General features: G+C 41.2%; 1 protein-coding gene across 1 annotated transcript; it reads right to left on the minus strand.

Annotated features, from left to right (window-relative positions):
• Positions 1-9,793: 9,793 nt before the first annotated feature.
• Positions 9,794-14,623, minus strand: LOC137294073 (BTB/POZ domain-containing protein KCTD7-like). Its single transcript, XM_067825010.1, has 2 exons — positions 14,375-14,623; positions 9,794-13,822 (listed from the first exon to the last, which is right to left on the minus strand). The coding sequence occupies exons 1-2, from the start codon at positions 14,579-14,581 to the stop codon at positions 13,115-13,117; spliced, it is 915 nt and encodes a 304-aa protein (XP_067681111.1). The 5' UTR covers positions 14,582-14,623; the 3' UTR covers positions 9,794-13,114.
• Between the last annotated feature and the right edge of the window lie 1,185 nt (positions 14,624-15,808).

Here is a 15,808-nt window from a genome sequence, read left to right on the forward strand (position 1 = left end):
AGGTCCGGGGTAGAAAAGGCCTTCAGCAACCCATGCTTCTACCTAGGTCCCGGGGTAGAATAGGCCTTCAGCAACCCATGCTTCTACCCGTGAAGGTGCGGGGTAGAATAGGTCTTCAGCAGCCCATGCTTCTACCCGTGAAGGTCCCAGGGTAGAATAGGCCTTCAGCAGCCCATGCTTCTACCCATGAAGGTCCCAGGGTAGAATAGGCCTTCAGCAGCCCATGCTTCTACCCGTGAAGGTCCCAGGGTAGAATACGCCTTCAGCAGCCCATGCTTCTACCCGTGAAGGTGCGGGTTAGAATAGGTCTTCAGCAACCCATGCTTGCCATAAAAGGCGACTGTTAGAGGCGACTAACGGGATTGGATTGTCAGGTTTGCTGACTTTGTTGACACATGTCATCGGTTCCCAATTGCGCAGATCGATGCTCATGCTGTTGATCAGTAGATTGTCTGGTCCAGACTATTATTTACAGACCGCCGCCATATTGCTGTAATATTGCTGAGTGCGGCGTAAAACTAAACTCACTCACTCGTTCCTCACATGACGTCACTGCGGTTCGCTGCAGGGCTCTGGCGACAGAGTTACGTAACCTGTCTGTTATTTCGTTGGCGGGCGAGAGTGTACCAGACGACTTTTGGGCAACTTTTAATCGCTGGGTTTTAATTGACCACAAGTTTTTAAAAGATGAAGTCCTTCATATGTAATGGTTAAGTAAACCCCAAAAGTTCATTCGTTTTTAACGATAATAGTGTGTGCTGCTCGTGTTCTGAAAGTCACACTCAATAATATTCTAGGTGTATGACTTCGTCCCGTCAGGGATACCCTACAACAGGGATAGGTCACTCGCTTGCTTTCTTTACCATTTGTACTAATTAACGTGTGCCTCCTCATGCTCCGACGCACACAGTGACTTGGCTCGTTCCCAGCGCAACTTAGTTGTGTTTAACAGAACTTCAGCCAGTTTATTGTATCAGTCGGCATTTTACAATGAATGAACGAATGAATTCTAGTAAGAATTAAGAGCAAGAATTATGAGAATGAATGAAAGAAATAAAGAAAAAGAATAAAAGATAGAAGTACATATGTGAATGGCGGATCAGAACAGATCGGCGAAATGTCATATTTTTCACACACCTCAATTATACCCTAACACTTTTGTAAGTCATAAAACTGTAACTATTACCTGCAAATATCTTTCAACTAAAGGCATGGTTTCCTTCTAAAAATTGAATGAATGTGTGAAAGAACTTTTTATCGGCACAATTTAGTCTTCGCTATGCCTGACCTCTCGATTCACTTCTTTTGAACAGCATAAGTTCTTTACAGCCTCACCCTGTTTTCTCATAACATCAATATTAGGAATTCGTAGATAATGATCACAGATGTGTACAAAAATGAGGAGTATGCAGATCAGCGTCAAAATGTCCGTCATACAAAATCACATGTACATCCCGTTGTACAGAAATATAACTTACTTATGACTATTGCCAACATTAACCTGGGGGGCGAACTGGCTAAAGCGCCAGGCTAGTGATCCAGCGAGGTTGAAATCGGGATCGAGCCCACCTGTGAACCGGTGTAAAACCTTGGCGTCAACTTTGTGTGCAGACTCTTTTCCGTGTTGTCACAACCCCTAGTGTACGGTTACCAGCCCTGTGCACTTAAAAGAACCCACGAATCCGTTGGTATATGGCCAGATGCTGGCCACGTGAGTACGTGCACACACCTAGTTGCGGGTACAGCAACGTGCAGTAAGTTGGACAAAGTACTGTGACTATGTGTCCCAGTCCACCCAGCAAGAGTTGTATACTCCCCAGGGAGTTGAGATTGATAATACGATTTGACGCTGAGGCGGGCATCTTACCTGGTCCAAATTTGATTAATGACAGATGATACAGCGATATATGCTGGAATGCTGCTGAGTGCCGAGTCACACAAATGATCGTGATGTTTAATACAAATATGATGAAGCGACGTAAAATCTGGCTACTTTGCCCACAGGAACTCGTTCCTGCCATCTGTCAGTACACCCAAGCCGTACATGAGTCATTTGTTTTAACGCTATGTATAAGATACCGTATCTAATTTACATTCAGAGAAAGTATGGAAATGTCAGGTTGGAAAATAGTTCATGTATTTCCTCCAGAATCTGTAAGCGGAGAATTGTGTTTCCATGGCGACAAGAACAAGAGTCCACCTGTGTGAGCGGATTCCGAAATGACCCACATTACGTCGAACGATAAACCAGATAGCACATAAGTGATGCTCATTATGTACAATGTCGGCCAACCACGGTATCGTGGAACACGGCCGGGGATTGACATACAAGCTGGCGTTGTGTTCGTGTAAACATAGTTCAGAGCGGTGTGTTGAAGTGCTGAAACAGTTTTGTTGATTACAACACGACAGGATGTGGTTGCAGCGTGCCGTCAAACCATGCAATCTGCAGCTGTAATATCGCGCTTTGCCATTTATTTTAATTAAATGGAGACTAGGCGTGAGCCATTTGGGAAGCCGAGCAAATCGGAATTAAGTCATTGAAAAACTGAAGAGATATACGTCGGTTTTATCTAGAATCTTAAGGTGCATGTCTATCTTAAAGTCAGTCGGTACTGAATAGTACACGAAAAAGTAAGTACAACGCAGATACATTGCCTATAAGAGAGAGAGAGAGAGAGAGAGAGAGAGAGAGAGAGTGAGAGAGAGAGAGAGAGAGAGAGAAAGTATACGAGCCTGGACCGGAAACAAGTGATCAACATCATGGTCATCGCCGAACGTTAAGAGGATGCGATGACATGTATCAGCCTAGTCAGAGAGCCTGTCCACCTGACCCCGTTAGTCGCAACTTCCGATAAGCATGGGCTACTGAAGGGCAAGACCTTCACAGAGCGATCACGTTAGCGCTAACTGGAGCGGGTTCCAGCTCTATAGATCCCAAGGAAGGACATGCATGAGAGGGACCTATACTGACCGTAGTCACAATGTATCATCATCGATAGTTATTAAACCCAGTCAGGGAATGTCTTGCAGGCTACACAGACAGAAATCACGTCACGATCCGCCACTGACAGGTAATGGGAGATAAGCAAAATACAGCTAGGTATACCATAGCCTCAGCCTGGTTCCCAGGGGATGTTGAGCTTATACGCTTTCAACGACACTGGAAACGTGAGCGCAGTAGACGCCGGGAAGCTGGCTTACCAGCCTTCTATCAGTGTCGTCCTTCTCTTTTTGACTCCTTGTCGAGCGACGGCTGAAGCCTACCTGACAGGTGTGTTTGCAGTCATATACGGCGTGTTGTTGGATATTGCTCACTGCGGCGTAAAACAACAAACACAACAAAACTTGCATTTATCGCTTGTCGAATACTAGTATAAAAGATAGGAGATTCAGGAATCAGTCTGCTCTATTAATTCATTTAATTCATCAAACTGTGCCCACTCTCTCACTTAAGCGGCAATCCTGCAGCATTTGACATGCGACAGTCTGTTACATGTGAGTATACCCAGCTAACGTCACACAACTGGACCAATACTGGCCCAATTAAGTCAGAAAAATCAGGCTTTCCGGAGCTGTGTCTGTACTATTTTGTACCATTTCGCTGGTTGAACTCGACCAGTACACGGCCGTAACGGATGCACATTGGTCCTCGCAGTACAGTTTGGCCGGCACTGGTCCGGTTAAGTTTAATACAGTGTTCCTACTATTTAAAACAAACTGATACCAAAACAAACTCTGGAAAAATAGAAGAAAACACAGATTTGTCCATATGAGTTTAATTCAAGAGACCAGATGGATTGAAAACACAATGCCTGGAACTCGGGTGTACTGACTTCTGATTTCTCGCGTCTTTCACGTGCCCGTTCCTATCCTGGAAAATAACGTAATTTGCCATCACATCCATCAGCTACCTCATCCTCATCTTCAGTCTTACCTTAATCATCAACAGCAGCATCAGTAGCATCATAATAATAATCAAAATCAACGTAGCATTACCACTGGGGAGACTGACAGATTTAGAAATTTCAGTCGTCCCATCTGGTCTTCTAGTTCAGTAGTTTTCTCCAGTGTGTGTGAATAATCCATTCTATTTTGTTCAGGGGCGGTGGGGTAGCCTATTGGTTAAAGCGTTCGCTCGTCACACCGGAGACCCGGGTTCGATTCTCCACATGGGTACAATGTGTGAAGCCAATTTTCTGGTGTCCCCCGCCGTGATATTGCCCGAATATTGCTAAAAGCGGCGTAAAACTAAACTCACTCACTCACTCTATTTTGTTCTTGATGTACCCGTGTATTGCTGTGTGCGGCGTGAAACTAAACTTTGATGGCAAGCCTGGGTTGCTGAAGGCCTATTCTACCCCGGGACCTTCACGGGTCCCCACATGTGGTCCGGTACAGTTTTGTCTCGAAGGGGCCACTAACAGAAAACAAGCATTGGTCCAGTAATGGCTCTATACTGTTAGGACAGAACGATAGGCCCGTACTGGACCATTTATATGATGTTCCATGATTTGTATATAAAGCTATGTTATGCTTTCCCACCCTGTCATTCAACCCAGGGAGGGGGTACACAGCAGACCTAAAACCTTCGAATGCCATTTAGGGTGAGTGAGTGCATGTGTGTAGCTGTACACTGCTTTCCAGGCAGGGGCTGGGAACACCAGAAAGGGGACACCAGAACGGGGACACCGGGAATGGACACATATAGGGAAGCCGAACCTTGGCATGGCCACGATGTGTATGTAAAATGCAAAAGCATGAAATCCTTCTTCTTAACACCCTGGCGCCATCTAGCTGGAATATTGCAGCGTAAAACCAGGGATACTCTATAACTCTATATAGGCTCCCTGGTAAAACTAAACCCAGTCACTCTTTACACACAGATCTATGTTTAGTTGACACACACGTCAGCAGCAGCAGTGTATAGAAGATACAGTATCTGAATTTAAATCTGGAGGAGTTATAAAAGAAACCAAATGTGTTTTCTTTCTCCGTCAAACTTATCACTCGGCAAATGTGATTAAACATGAATGCCCTTCACTTCCGCTATGACGATATCGATAGCCGATTCGAATTACGCCAGGCAGATTATCGCGTGCTTGTTAATGCTTATATGACGGGATACTAAATATTTAAACACTAGGTTGTTAGTCTCATTACTTAACGACCTAGGCTTGACCTTCATGTTCAGCGTTGATGCTGCAGATTAGCTTGTCGGCCTGTTTCACATTTATTAGATTGTACCGTCTAGTCTTTGAATAAACACATTTTACATAAATAAAGTTTTACATTACATTGACAAAAAAAAGGATAAAAAGAAGCCCAGACACTTCCTTCATTTCCGAAACTGTGGTAATCTAGACTTGCCACACATTCTAGACTTGAAAGGGCTAAATTGGGTATATTTGTTTCATTGTTTCACAGAATTTTTGGTTACAGCTCGGCTACCGAGAGCTGGCAGTCACACACGACTGTGTAGATAGTCTCTGAATATATATAGGTTTGCTAGAAACAAACAATCCAATATTCCAGCAATATCACACCGGGCTACATCAGAAAAGGGCTTCACATATTGCACCCACGTGGGAAATCGAACCCGGGCCCTCGACGATCGTTGTAACCACTAGGCTACCCGACTACCCCCTTTAGCTTTTCAGAACGGGCAGAAGGGAACATGCAGTTCAGCCACTGTGAGACGCTGAGGTAACATCTACCTTGCTCTACTATTGATTGTTGTTGACGCATATGTTCATTCTATATCACGGCGGTATGGACTTCATCGATATTGCCCAGTGGTTGATAGCATGAACACCGTTCATTGTGTACTAGAGAAATTTTGTGTTATGGATATTATATGATGTCATATAGATATGTCGACATTACCATCAGCTATGATATCTTATGATATCTTATTACCCTTAGGATACATTTGTCGAAATTTGATTGGCTAATAGTCAAAGCATACGAAACCATGTAGGCGTATTTGTCAGGATGAACCATATATCCTGTCAAAACTGTCACGCGTATACAATTATGAGTATAAACATTGAAATAAAATTGTTGCCGTAGGTTCTTGGGTTTTTTAGTCAAAATTGTATGCAAACAACAAAATGTTTTTGTGTTTTTTTTGTATTTCACGTGTCGTTTAACAAAACCTCAATAATTCTTATCTTAAAAAAATATAGTGATCCGAGATATCTCCCTTTATGACCGTTCAGGAAGCTACCATAGCAAAACATTTTGCTTTTCATTCTGCTGAATGTTGAATGTTGCTGTTTGTAGATAAGCTACTTTAGAAGAGCAATAAGTTCGTCACACGGTGTTTTGAAAGGGCGTAGGGGACTGTAACAACTGATCCCAGTTGCGTAGATCGATGCTCTTGCAATTGATCACTGGATTGTCTGCTCCAGACTCTATTGTTTACAGACCGTCACCACGTACCTGGAATATTGCGGAGTGCAGCATGTAACTATATTCACTCACACGCGCATACTTGAGCCGATACTGGTCCATATGCGCTATATACTTTAAGATAGTGAGAGATCTACTTACAATAAAACATTGTGCAGAGAATCTTTCATACCTATATGAATACAAAGTTATTTACTTCGTGTATAGAAGTGTTTGACTCCACGCTGCACGAAGACCCTCGAGATGTCCCGGCCGATACAATATCATCGTTGAGGACACTGATTCAAAACGTCTGCTTCAAACAGTGTACTCATTTTGGGAATCGAACCTTGGTCATCGTTCATGACGAGCTAAAGATTTAACCACAAAGCTTCCCTGCGTCTACTCTCTTGCAGACACGGGTAGCGTAATGGTTATAGCATTCGCTCGTCACTCCAAAGACCCGAGTTCGATTCCCCACAAGGGTAAAACGTGTGAAGCCATTTTCTGGGAGTCCCCGCCGTGATGTTGCTGGATTATTGCTAAAGGCGGCGTAAAACTACATACTCACTCACTCTCATTCTTGCAGAAAAGACATCATCCGGGTACATAAATCGACCGAAACAACTTTCACGCTGTATAATATTGACTTACTACAAATGACAAATTGAGATATTTCAAGGTTCACAATGTCTATATTAGATATTAACTGGACCATGTTTCATGAGTCTGTGGAATATCTTTGGTTGAAATTGGATACTACCTCCTGCCGATGACTAATCTTTTCCGAAAATGTGTAAGTACACCTGCACTTAAAATTTAGGGTTTTTCACAATGGACAATTTGACATTTAGTAACGATGACCCAAATAGACCGAGACTGAATGACATTAATCTTGTGTCATCCATACAGTTAGGAATACCATACAGTTTATTATTCCTATTGTGTTTGAATGAGTTCGCTTTTTTACCACAACTAGTACACGGTGAAAGGCCATTTGAGTATGGGAGTGAGCATATCCGATAATCTCCATACACTATTATATGAACTACGTGTATTTATAACCGTGTCGTTTGTAACATTTTGTACCGTAGCCGTCTTGTAACGTGTACTAAATGTTTACACGGAGTGTAATTTTGCGTCGTTAAATGACGATTGAACCAACATTTACTTCTTCACAAAACTAGAGATTCTGCTGACATTTCTAAGGTAAGGGTAGTGGAACAACACGTGGAAAAACGTTTTGTTCACTAGTATATGAAATGAGGCCAGTCCGACTGTCCGACGGTCCAAATTTACAGCTATCCAAATCGATGGTCTGGTAAATTTGTTTTTAGATGTTCCACGCAACTGAGTAAGTTCTTCATATCTTGGTATCTGGTCTGGTTAAATCTATTTTGGGCTGGTGCCATTTGAAGGTACCGGTCCTGATGTCTGGATGGCTTTTTGGCTTTTTTGATACACTGTGTCCACATATACAACATGTGGGAAACTGATAATTTCAGTTACTGTCATTCTGAAGTGGCGATTCTGAGGTACAATGGGACCAGCAACTATTGTTTGTCCTGAGACCTGACCAGTTTGATGTTCCACTATAATGTAGATCAGTAATCATACTGCCAGCATTTGGATATGACTCAACCCAGACTCAGTTACTGACAATCTGATTGAAATATCATCATTTATAATTATGTGAACGATCGATGACGTCACCATAAAACTGAATGCAAGGGCCTGTAAAAACTTACAGCTTATAAACTTTCTCTGAAAGGACATGGACATGACAAAGGTTTCAAGGCCTCTGATCAGAAACACTCCGGATTCATCAACTGTTGTGAGAATTTCGTACCTTTGAAACAGACCGCAGCTGGTTTCCGGCTCCCTTTGCCCGCCTCAGTTTCATTGCATACCATGCAAGAGCCAGATAATGCTGAGTGACGTGTAACTAAGGCTTAATCTTCTGTTAAGTTAAGTTAGTGGAAATATCTTCTTCGATGAGGAGTAGCTGTGGACTAGTCAAGAGGGCTTCTCTCCTGTGTGAAGACCTGCGTCTGATTTGATGAAGCCCATTTGGGTGGACAGAGCAGCCTTGCAGTTACAGTGTTCCCTCGTCATGTCAGAGTCCCAGGTTCGATTTCCCACATGGTTACAACTTGTGAAGCCCATTTCTGGTGTTCCCCGCCGTGGTATCGCATGAATGAAAGCAACAAAAAACCCAACTCCCTCACTCAGTCACTCTTCAAGCACTTATGGCATCAAACCAAAACGATGTCTGATTCTACCAAGCTGACTTATTGAGATATAGCTGCGATTTACCTTGAATATTGTACATACTAATTCATATGCACTGTGATTGAGGTTTACAATCTATTGGGAATTGTGTCAATAATCCACATCAGCAGCAAATTATGGTTCTTCATGATCCATACTCACTGAACACGTGTTCATGATCCCTATCCAACATGGAGCGTTGTAATAAACCATATCCACTGAGATAGTCGTGGAGCATAATGAACAGTACTCACACTGTACACGTGTTCATGATCCATATCCTACATGAAGCGTTGTAATAAACCATATCCACTGAGATAGTCGTGGAGCATAATGAACCATACTCACTGAACAAGTGTTCATGATCCATATCCTACATGGAGGGTTGTAATAAACCATATCCACTGAGACAGTCGTGGAGCATAATGAACCATACTCACTGAACAAGTGTTCATGATCCATATCCTACATGGAGGGTTGTAATAAACCATATCCACTGAGACAGTCGTGGAGCATAATGAACCATACTCACTGAACAAGTGTTCATGATCCATATCCTACATGGAGGGTTGTAATAAACCATATCCACTGAGACAGTCGTGGAGCATAATGAACCATATTCACTGAACACGTGTTCATGATCCATATCCTACATGGAGGGTTGTAATAAACCATATCCACTGAGACAGTCGTGGAGCATAATGAACAGTACTCACTGAACAAGTGTTCATGATCCATATAATACATGGGGGGGGGGGGGGGGGGGGTGTAATTAACCATATCCCCTGTGATAGTCTTTGGGCGTAATGATCCATATTCTGTTTGTCACAATCAATATCTTGACTCTCCACCCTTATAGGTATTTATTATGATCCCAATCTGTGATGGCTGGTTTCCATTTAGTCTGTTTCACAGTCCCTGAACTGCATTATTTTTCCTGATGTTTTTTTCCTTATGTCTTCACTGGAATGTTAAGGCTGTAAACATCAGCATATGAAGCAAATTTGTATTTCCACAGGTTCTGAATCTCCTATCTCACTGGACTACCAATGAAAGATGTCGACCATGACAGCAGTTCACTGGCATGTCTAGGTCTAACTTCCGACTCAGCAAAAAAAACCCACAGGACTGATGTAAACATGTTTACTTTTTCAATATTACCAGCATAGGAAAATAGGGGACAATGGGGATATAAATACAAAATAACCAGGCTGTGACAAAAATATATGCACACAAGTTGTCGAGACTGGTGACACTATTGTAACGATGTGACTTCAGAAGGTCTATAAATGATATAAATAGTTATAACAATAACAATGAGCTTGGTCACAAAACACATCTACATGTCACAAGGTGACCTTCACATCACTTCAAACACTAATAAATCATAGTTACCATAAAAAATGCAGCATACTTGTGACTACACTTTATTAGTGTATTCATAAACAATGGATGGAACATTTACATAATTATATAGCAAAGGTTAGGTGTTGGCCAGTATGACAATCCCAACAGTATTGATTCAGATCCAAACTGAGCCATAAATTATGGAGCATTATCCACACAGTACATCTAATGATATACATGAGTCTTGGATAGGCATTGGTTAATACATTTAGGCAATGTTCACCTGCTGGAGGGGCACAAATGGTAACATTCATTATAATCAATAAAGTTGCAGTCCATAAAATATCCATATGTTCACATGCGCATACACCTTTCCATAAGTACACTTATCCAACCAACACAGAACATGAGAAATCATTCATAATTCTTTGTTCAACTGAAATAAAACAAATAAATAATTATCACTAAAACACAATATTGGGCTTCTATGGAAAGACAATATAACTTCATCACAACCATCAAATGGGTACAACATCACTGCCCATGTATAAAGGAACAAAACAAAAGAGGCATGTCACAGTTTTGGTCCTGTTTCTATTACAAAGTGAGGGAGTGAATTTAGTTTTATGTCGCATTTAGCAACATTCCAGCAATATCATGGCAGGCACATAAGAAATGGGCTTCACACATTGTACCCATGGGGAATCAAACTCGGGTCACAGATGGTAACCTTGCGATACTCTTAGACATTTAAATGCAGAGGTTGAACAGCTTATACAAATACATTTTCAGGATTCAAACCTATGACCAATGACGACAAGCACTCAACATATATATTGTCAGCATTTTGTGAAAGCTGACTACAACACCATAACCTCAAACCCAACAGGTCCACCTTTGAATCTCTCAGCCGGTGCACATTAATCATTGTTCAATCTGTATTTTGATCAATACCCCTCAGAATAACAATTAAACAAATACAAGTAGGCTTAGGAGTGAGTTAGATGTTTGTTGATCTTTGACTGGATATCCTACATATGATTGGGATGGCCATAAGCATTCTGCCATACACCAAAGAAGAAATAATACAAGAGTGATATAATAACTTAAACATTGGTGTTCACTGAGGTTTACACATAAAGGCGAGAATTAATGTCTCATGACATTTTGCAGGATATTCTACTCATTCATCTTCCTTATTCACCTGATCACTTAGAACAAACTCCGAAATGCAGTGTTTCTTCAAACTAAAGAAGATGATATCCATTACTTCCTGCCTTTATGTGTATCACTTCTAAATGCCATTTAAAGAGTCCTACATGGAAAACATGGTCACAAGTGGACGTAGGAAAAAAGCCCAAGCTGCTTAAGGTCATACATTTTTACTCTTTGCGTAAGCTGATGAGAAACCCGGGATCAGATTAAACACATGATCAGTGAATCCTGGTACTACCAAGGGCCATAAATCTGCACAGTTGTTTATGATACCTTAGACCACTGGGCTACCATAACACTGCATTCCTAATTAACTTGAGTAGCATGCCAGTATATATAGCAACATCTGCATGCATGGTTGCAGGTAAGGTACAGGTAAATGCGGTCAGAGTATATATAAAAGAGTATAGTACAGGGACCATATCACAACTGAAAGAGTGGATCTAATACTGAATACATATCCGAAGAGTAAAGGGGGCAGCGAAGTAGCCCATTACATAAAGTGCCTGCACACCACACTGAAGACCTAGGGTCGATTCTGGACATGTCAACAAAATATTCAGCCCATTTCACGTGTCCACCACTCTGATATTGCTGGAATATTTCTAAAAGTAGCATAAAACCCAAATCACTCACTCAAAGAGTTCAAACATGCATTCCAAGTTCAACTATAAGTATTTGGTATGCATTTACAGTGTTCGATACGCATTACAAGTGTTCAGTACACATTACAAGTATTCACTACATATTACAAGTGTTCAATACATATTATAAGTGTTCAGTATGCGTTACAAATGTACATCATGCAGTGTAAGTACTCATGTGTTCACCACCCAACACAGAAATGCTGATCGTGAGTTTCCAAGACAAAGTTCAGTCAACACAAACTGCACCATAAGCAGAAAGCTGTTGTGTGTGACCATCATACATGATATAGAAGAAACAACTGGCCCACTATGAAGCTGTCAACAACTGAAATTGACCAAACACCCATGTCACTGTCAACGATGCTATCTCAACAGTCAAGCAGTTGCATTCCATTACTCTGCTACCTTAAGGTTCACAAAAACAGAAAGAAAACTAGCCTGTTTATTATTATGTTACTAGCATTAACATACTCAATGAAACGCTGATCATTATCAAAACATCATACCAACTGTGTAAGGTAAGAGGAGAATTCTTGTCCTAATAATAAAAAAGTTGTTTAACAAATTATCATGAAAATATTTACACAGTTCACTGTTCAGTACGAGGAAGGAGTACAGAGAAGGCACTGCCAGGTGTTCAAGGAGCATGTGCACACATGCTGAAAAAGTTTTTCATTCATTAACCTGTGCTGCGCTGTCTCCATGCTTTCTTGCACACCTGGCTGTCCCTTTCGCTGTACTCCTCCCTTGTAACAAACAGTGAACAGTGTCAATATTTTAATGATAGTTAGTTAAACAACTTTTTTATTTTAAGGAACAATATTCCGCAAAAACCAGAGTTGGTATGATGTTCGTATTATGATCAGCATTTCACTGAGTATGTTATGTTTATTAGTTTTCAAGCTAGACTGTAATTCAATGGCCTATTTTTGTGCCAAATAGACTATACCACTAACTGGTGCTTGCAGTCTGAATTTTTAAAAGTATATTTAGATATATTGTCTCCAAAGGATGTGTTAAAAAATCACAACTGTTAAAAGGACAAATTTGACTTGATTTTGTATATTTCCTTCAACCTTTTGGCAAACTATCATTAACATCAAAGAAAACAAAAACAGTTTGCACATTTTGTGTATGTTAAAAGAAATAAGTGATTCAAATTACAGAAAATGGTTGTGTTTACAAATGGCATAAACATCTACAAAGGTACAGGCTGAAAACACTTCCAACACTATCAATTATCAATCAAATATGATTTGCAACTTGTAGACAAATTTCTGACAGGTTTGTCCATAGTAATATTTACATTTCCGCTTACTCTCGTGAGGCTTGACATTAAACCCATCCTCCATGAGATCATTCTCTAGACATTTCATAAACACTTCTTCATCAGCCTGTGCTTCCCATGGCCCGATACTGACATGTGCTGAGTCCACAATACACCCATGGAGGGGATTAAAGTTCTGAACCTTGGCCTTGAACTCTGTTTTGAAAGCACATATCAACACTTCACCTATTCTGTTGACTGACGCATTAGCAACTGCTGCTCGGATGACATCATTCTTGGCATCCTGGTACCCAGGAAACTGGGATCGATGTGACTCTTTGACAATAATTGAAGCAATTTCTGGTCGCAGTTGTAGCTTTTCAACCAAGGATTGCAGGCCATAGTACTCAGCATCTCTATAGACAGCTGTGGATGAGTCAGAGGGTGGAATTGTTCCGTAGCGGAGATATTCCAATATGTGACCAAACACAGCACCGTTGGTGTCCAAGAAGTAATGGCCATCTTTGTCCTGGTCGACCTTGTGACGGCCACTGAACATGGCCGCAAGCATGGAGTCGGAGTACTTCAGCAGCGTGGAGAGTCGCGTCTGGTACACCATTCCGCCAACATTCAGGGATATGATCGGAGGAAACTGGCCCAGTTTTACCACATTGTCCCTTGTCTGAAAATAAACCCCCAAAACATAATCTGCAAGTGACATATAGTAATATTAAGGTTTTGTATAACCCACATATAGCCCTGTGTTTGAAAAAGTGATTGAGTTTTGTTTTACGCTGCACTCAGCAATATTCCAGCTACTTTGTAGCAGTCTGTAAATAATCACGTCTGGACCAGATAATCCAGTGATCAACAGTATGAGCATCGATCTGCGCAATTGGGAACCGATGACGGGTGAACAATGTCAGCGGGGCTGACCACCCGATCCCGTTAGACGCCTCTTACGACAAGCACAGTCGCCTTTTATAGCAAGCATGGATTGCTGAAGGTCTATTCTACCCCCGGCCTTCACGGGTCTGAAATTTATATAACTAGCTCAAGCAGGATAATTTGTCCGAAATAAAAACAAACAAACAAACAAAAACAAACATGCATAATATGACATCGACAATAAAGGGTAATGTGCAATAAAGAAAATAGTTCATGACATCTATTAACCACAAACAACATGAATGCCGGTAAGGATGATTTAACGATTCATCACACCTGTACGCACCGTGTAGTGATTGACACCTGACTGAGACTGAGGTGATGATGGCAGGGAACGAGCACCTGTCTGTCGCCGCACTGAATTTACGCCGGACTCCTCATACCCCTCTCTGACATGCGTGATGAAAGGGTGCTTAGCCCTTGGAAAAGGCTTTGGTGCGATTTCTCGCATTGAAATAATTTCCTCAACAGAGGAATCATCTTCATCTGTCATTTTCAATATTTCTTCAGCTGATGTTTTGGCATGCAGTTATTGTCTCCCTTTCCCTACATGTATATATTTAGATATAGACTAGTTTCCTGATAACTAATTTCGACCATCAGAACATATACCGGTGAAGTAGCTGATCCGCTTTTCACTTGCTCAGTAGCCAAGTAACAGAGACAAAATTATTTGATTTATTGCAATCGCCTGTATACATGACGTAAGTGAGTCAGTGATTTAACACGGTCGCTTCAATATTATTTCATCCATGAGAAAAAAAAACACCCGCGCTCCTTTTCTCCCGTAAACGTTTTGACTTTATGACATGTTATATGTGCACATACCTCACTCCTAACCGAGGTAATAATTAATGCTTAAATAATAATTTCTAAACAATATAGATAATTAACAGACTGGTGTACTGTCCACGTATCTATGAGCTGGTATAATTGCCTCTTTAAAACTTAGATTTACTATACACTCGAGGGCTTAGCATTCAGTACAGCCTTGGAGCAAGGCTAGTCTTTTTACGAAAGAGCAATAAAACTGGGTTGTTACTCACACAATATATAAGTGAGGTGTCACAAACACTGGGGTGAGGTGGGGGTGTTAATTCAGATTGTCCCCCAAATCACTTCCCAACTTTAGAGCTTATAACTTAATTTATAGCTTGACAGCTTTAGAGCGTATGACTTAATATATAGCTTGGCAACTTTAGAGCTTATAAATTGGGTTTACTGAGCCAAGCGAGTTCACTTTCCTTATCAGTGATTGTAAACCTCTGTGTCTTTGGCGCTAACGCCATCCACAGCAGTACTACACGAAATTAAACGGATGAGAGGGTCGGACTGTCAGCTTAACCTAACCTTACAGCTTTGACATCATTCATGACATCAACCATTGGTTTGGCACAGAGAAAACCTTAATATATTTGTGATATCAATGATTACTTCAGAGAGGGATGTGTATATAAGCTATTGCATTTGCATGCAAAGAAATAGAAAAAGAATTATGTGTGGGTCGTTACCAGCTCAATGCATATTCTGTCTCACAGTTCCTGAACCACATTATTTTCGCTTCTGTTTGGCAAAGTCCAAATCACAGAGAGGCCTCCTTTTCAGTTGCAAAACACATGCACGCACGCACGCCACCTAAACGTTATTTTATTGTTTTAACATACCGGTATATGCAATACGTCCTCGATATTATAACAGTACAACGTTATCCTTGATGTGC

The sequence above is a fragment of the Haliotis asinina genome, chromosome 1 (assembly GCF_037392515.1).
Source record: "Haliotis asinina isolate JCU_RB_2024 chromosome 1, JCU_Hal_asi_v2, whole genome shotgun sequence".
NCBI classification, from domain to species: domain Eukaryota; kingdom Metazoa; phylum Mollusca; class Gastropoda; order Lepetellida; family Haliotidae; genus Haliotis; species Haliotis asinina.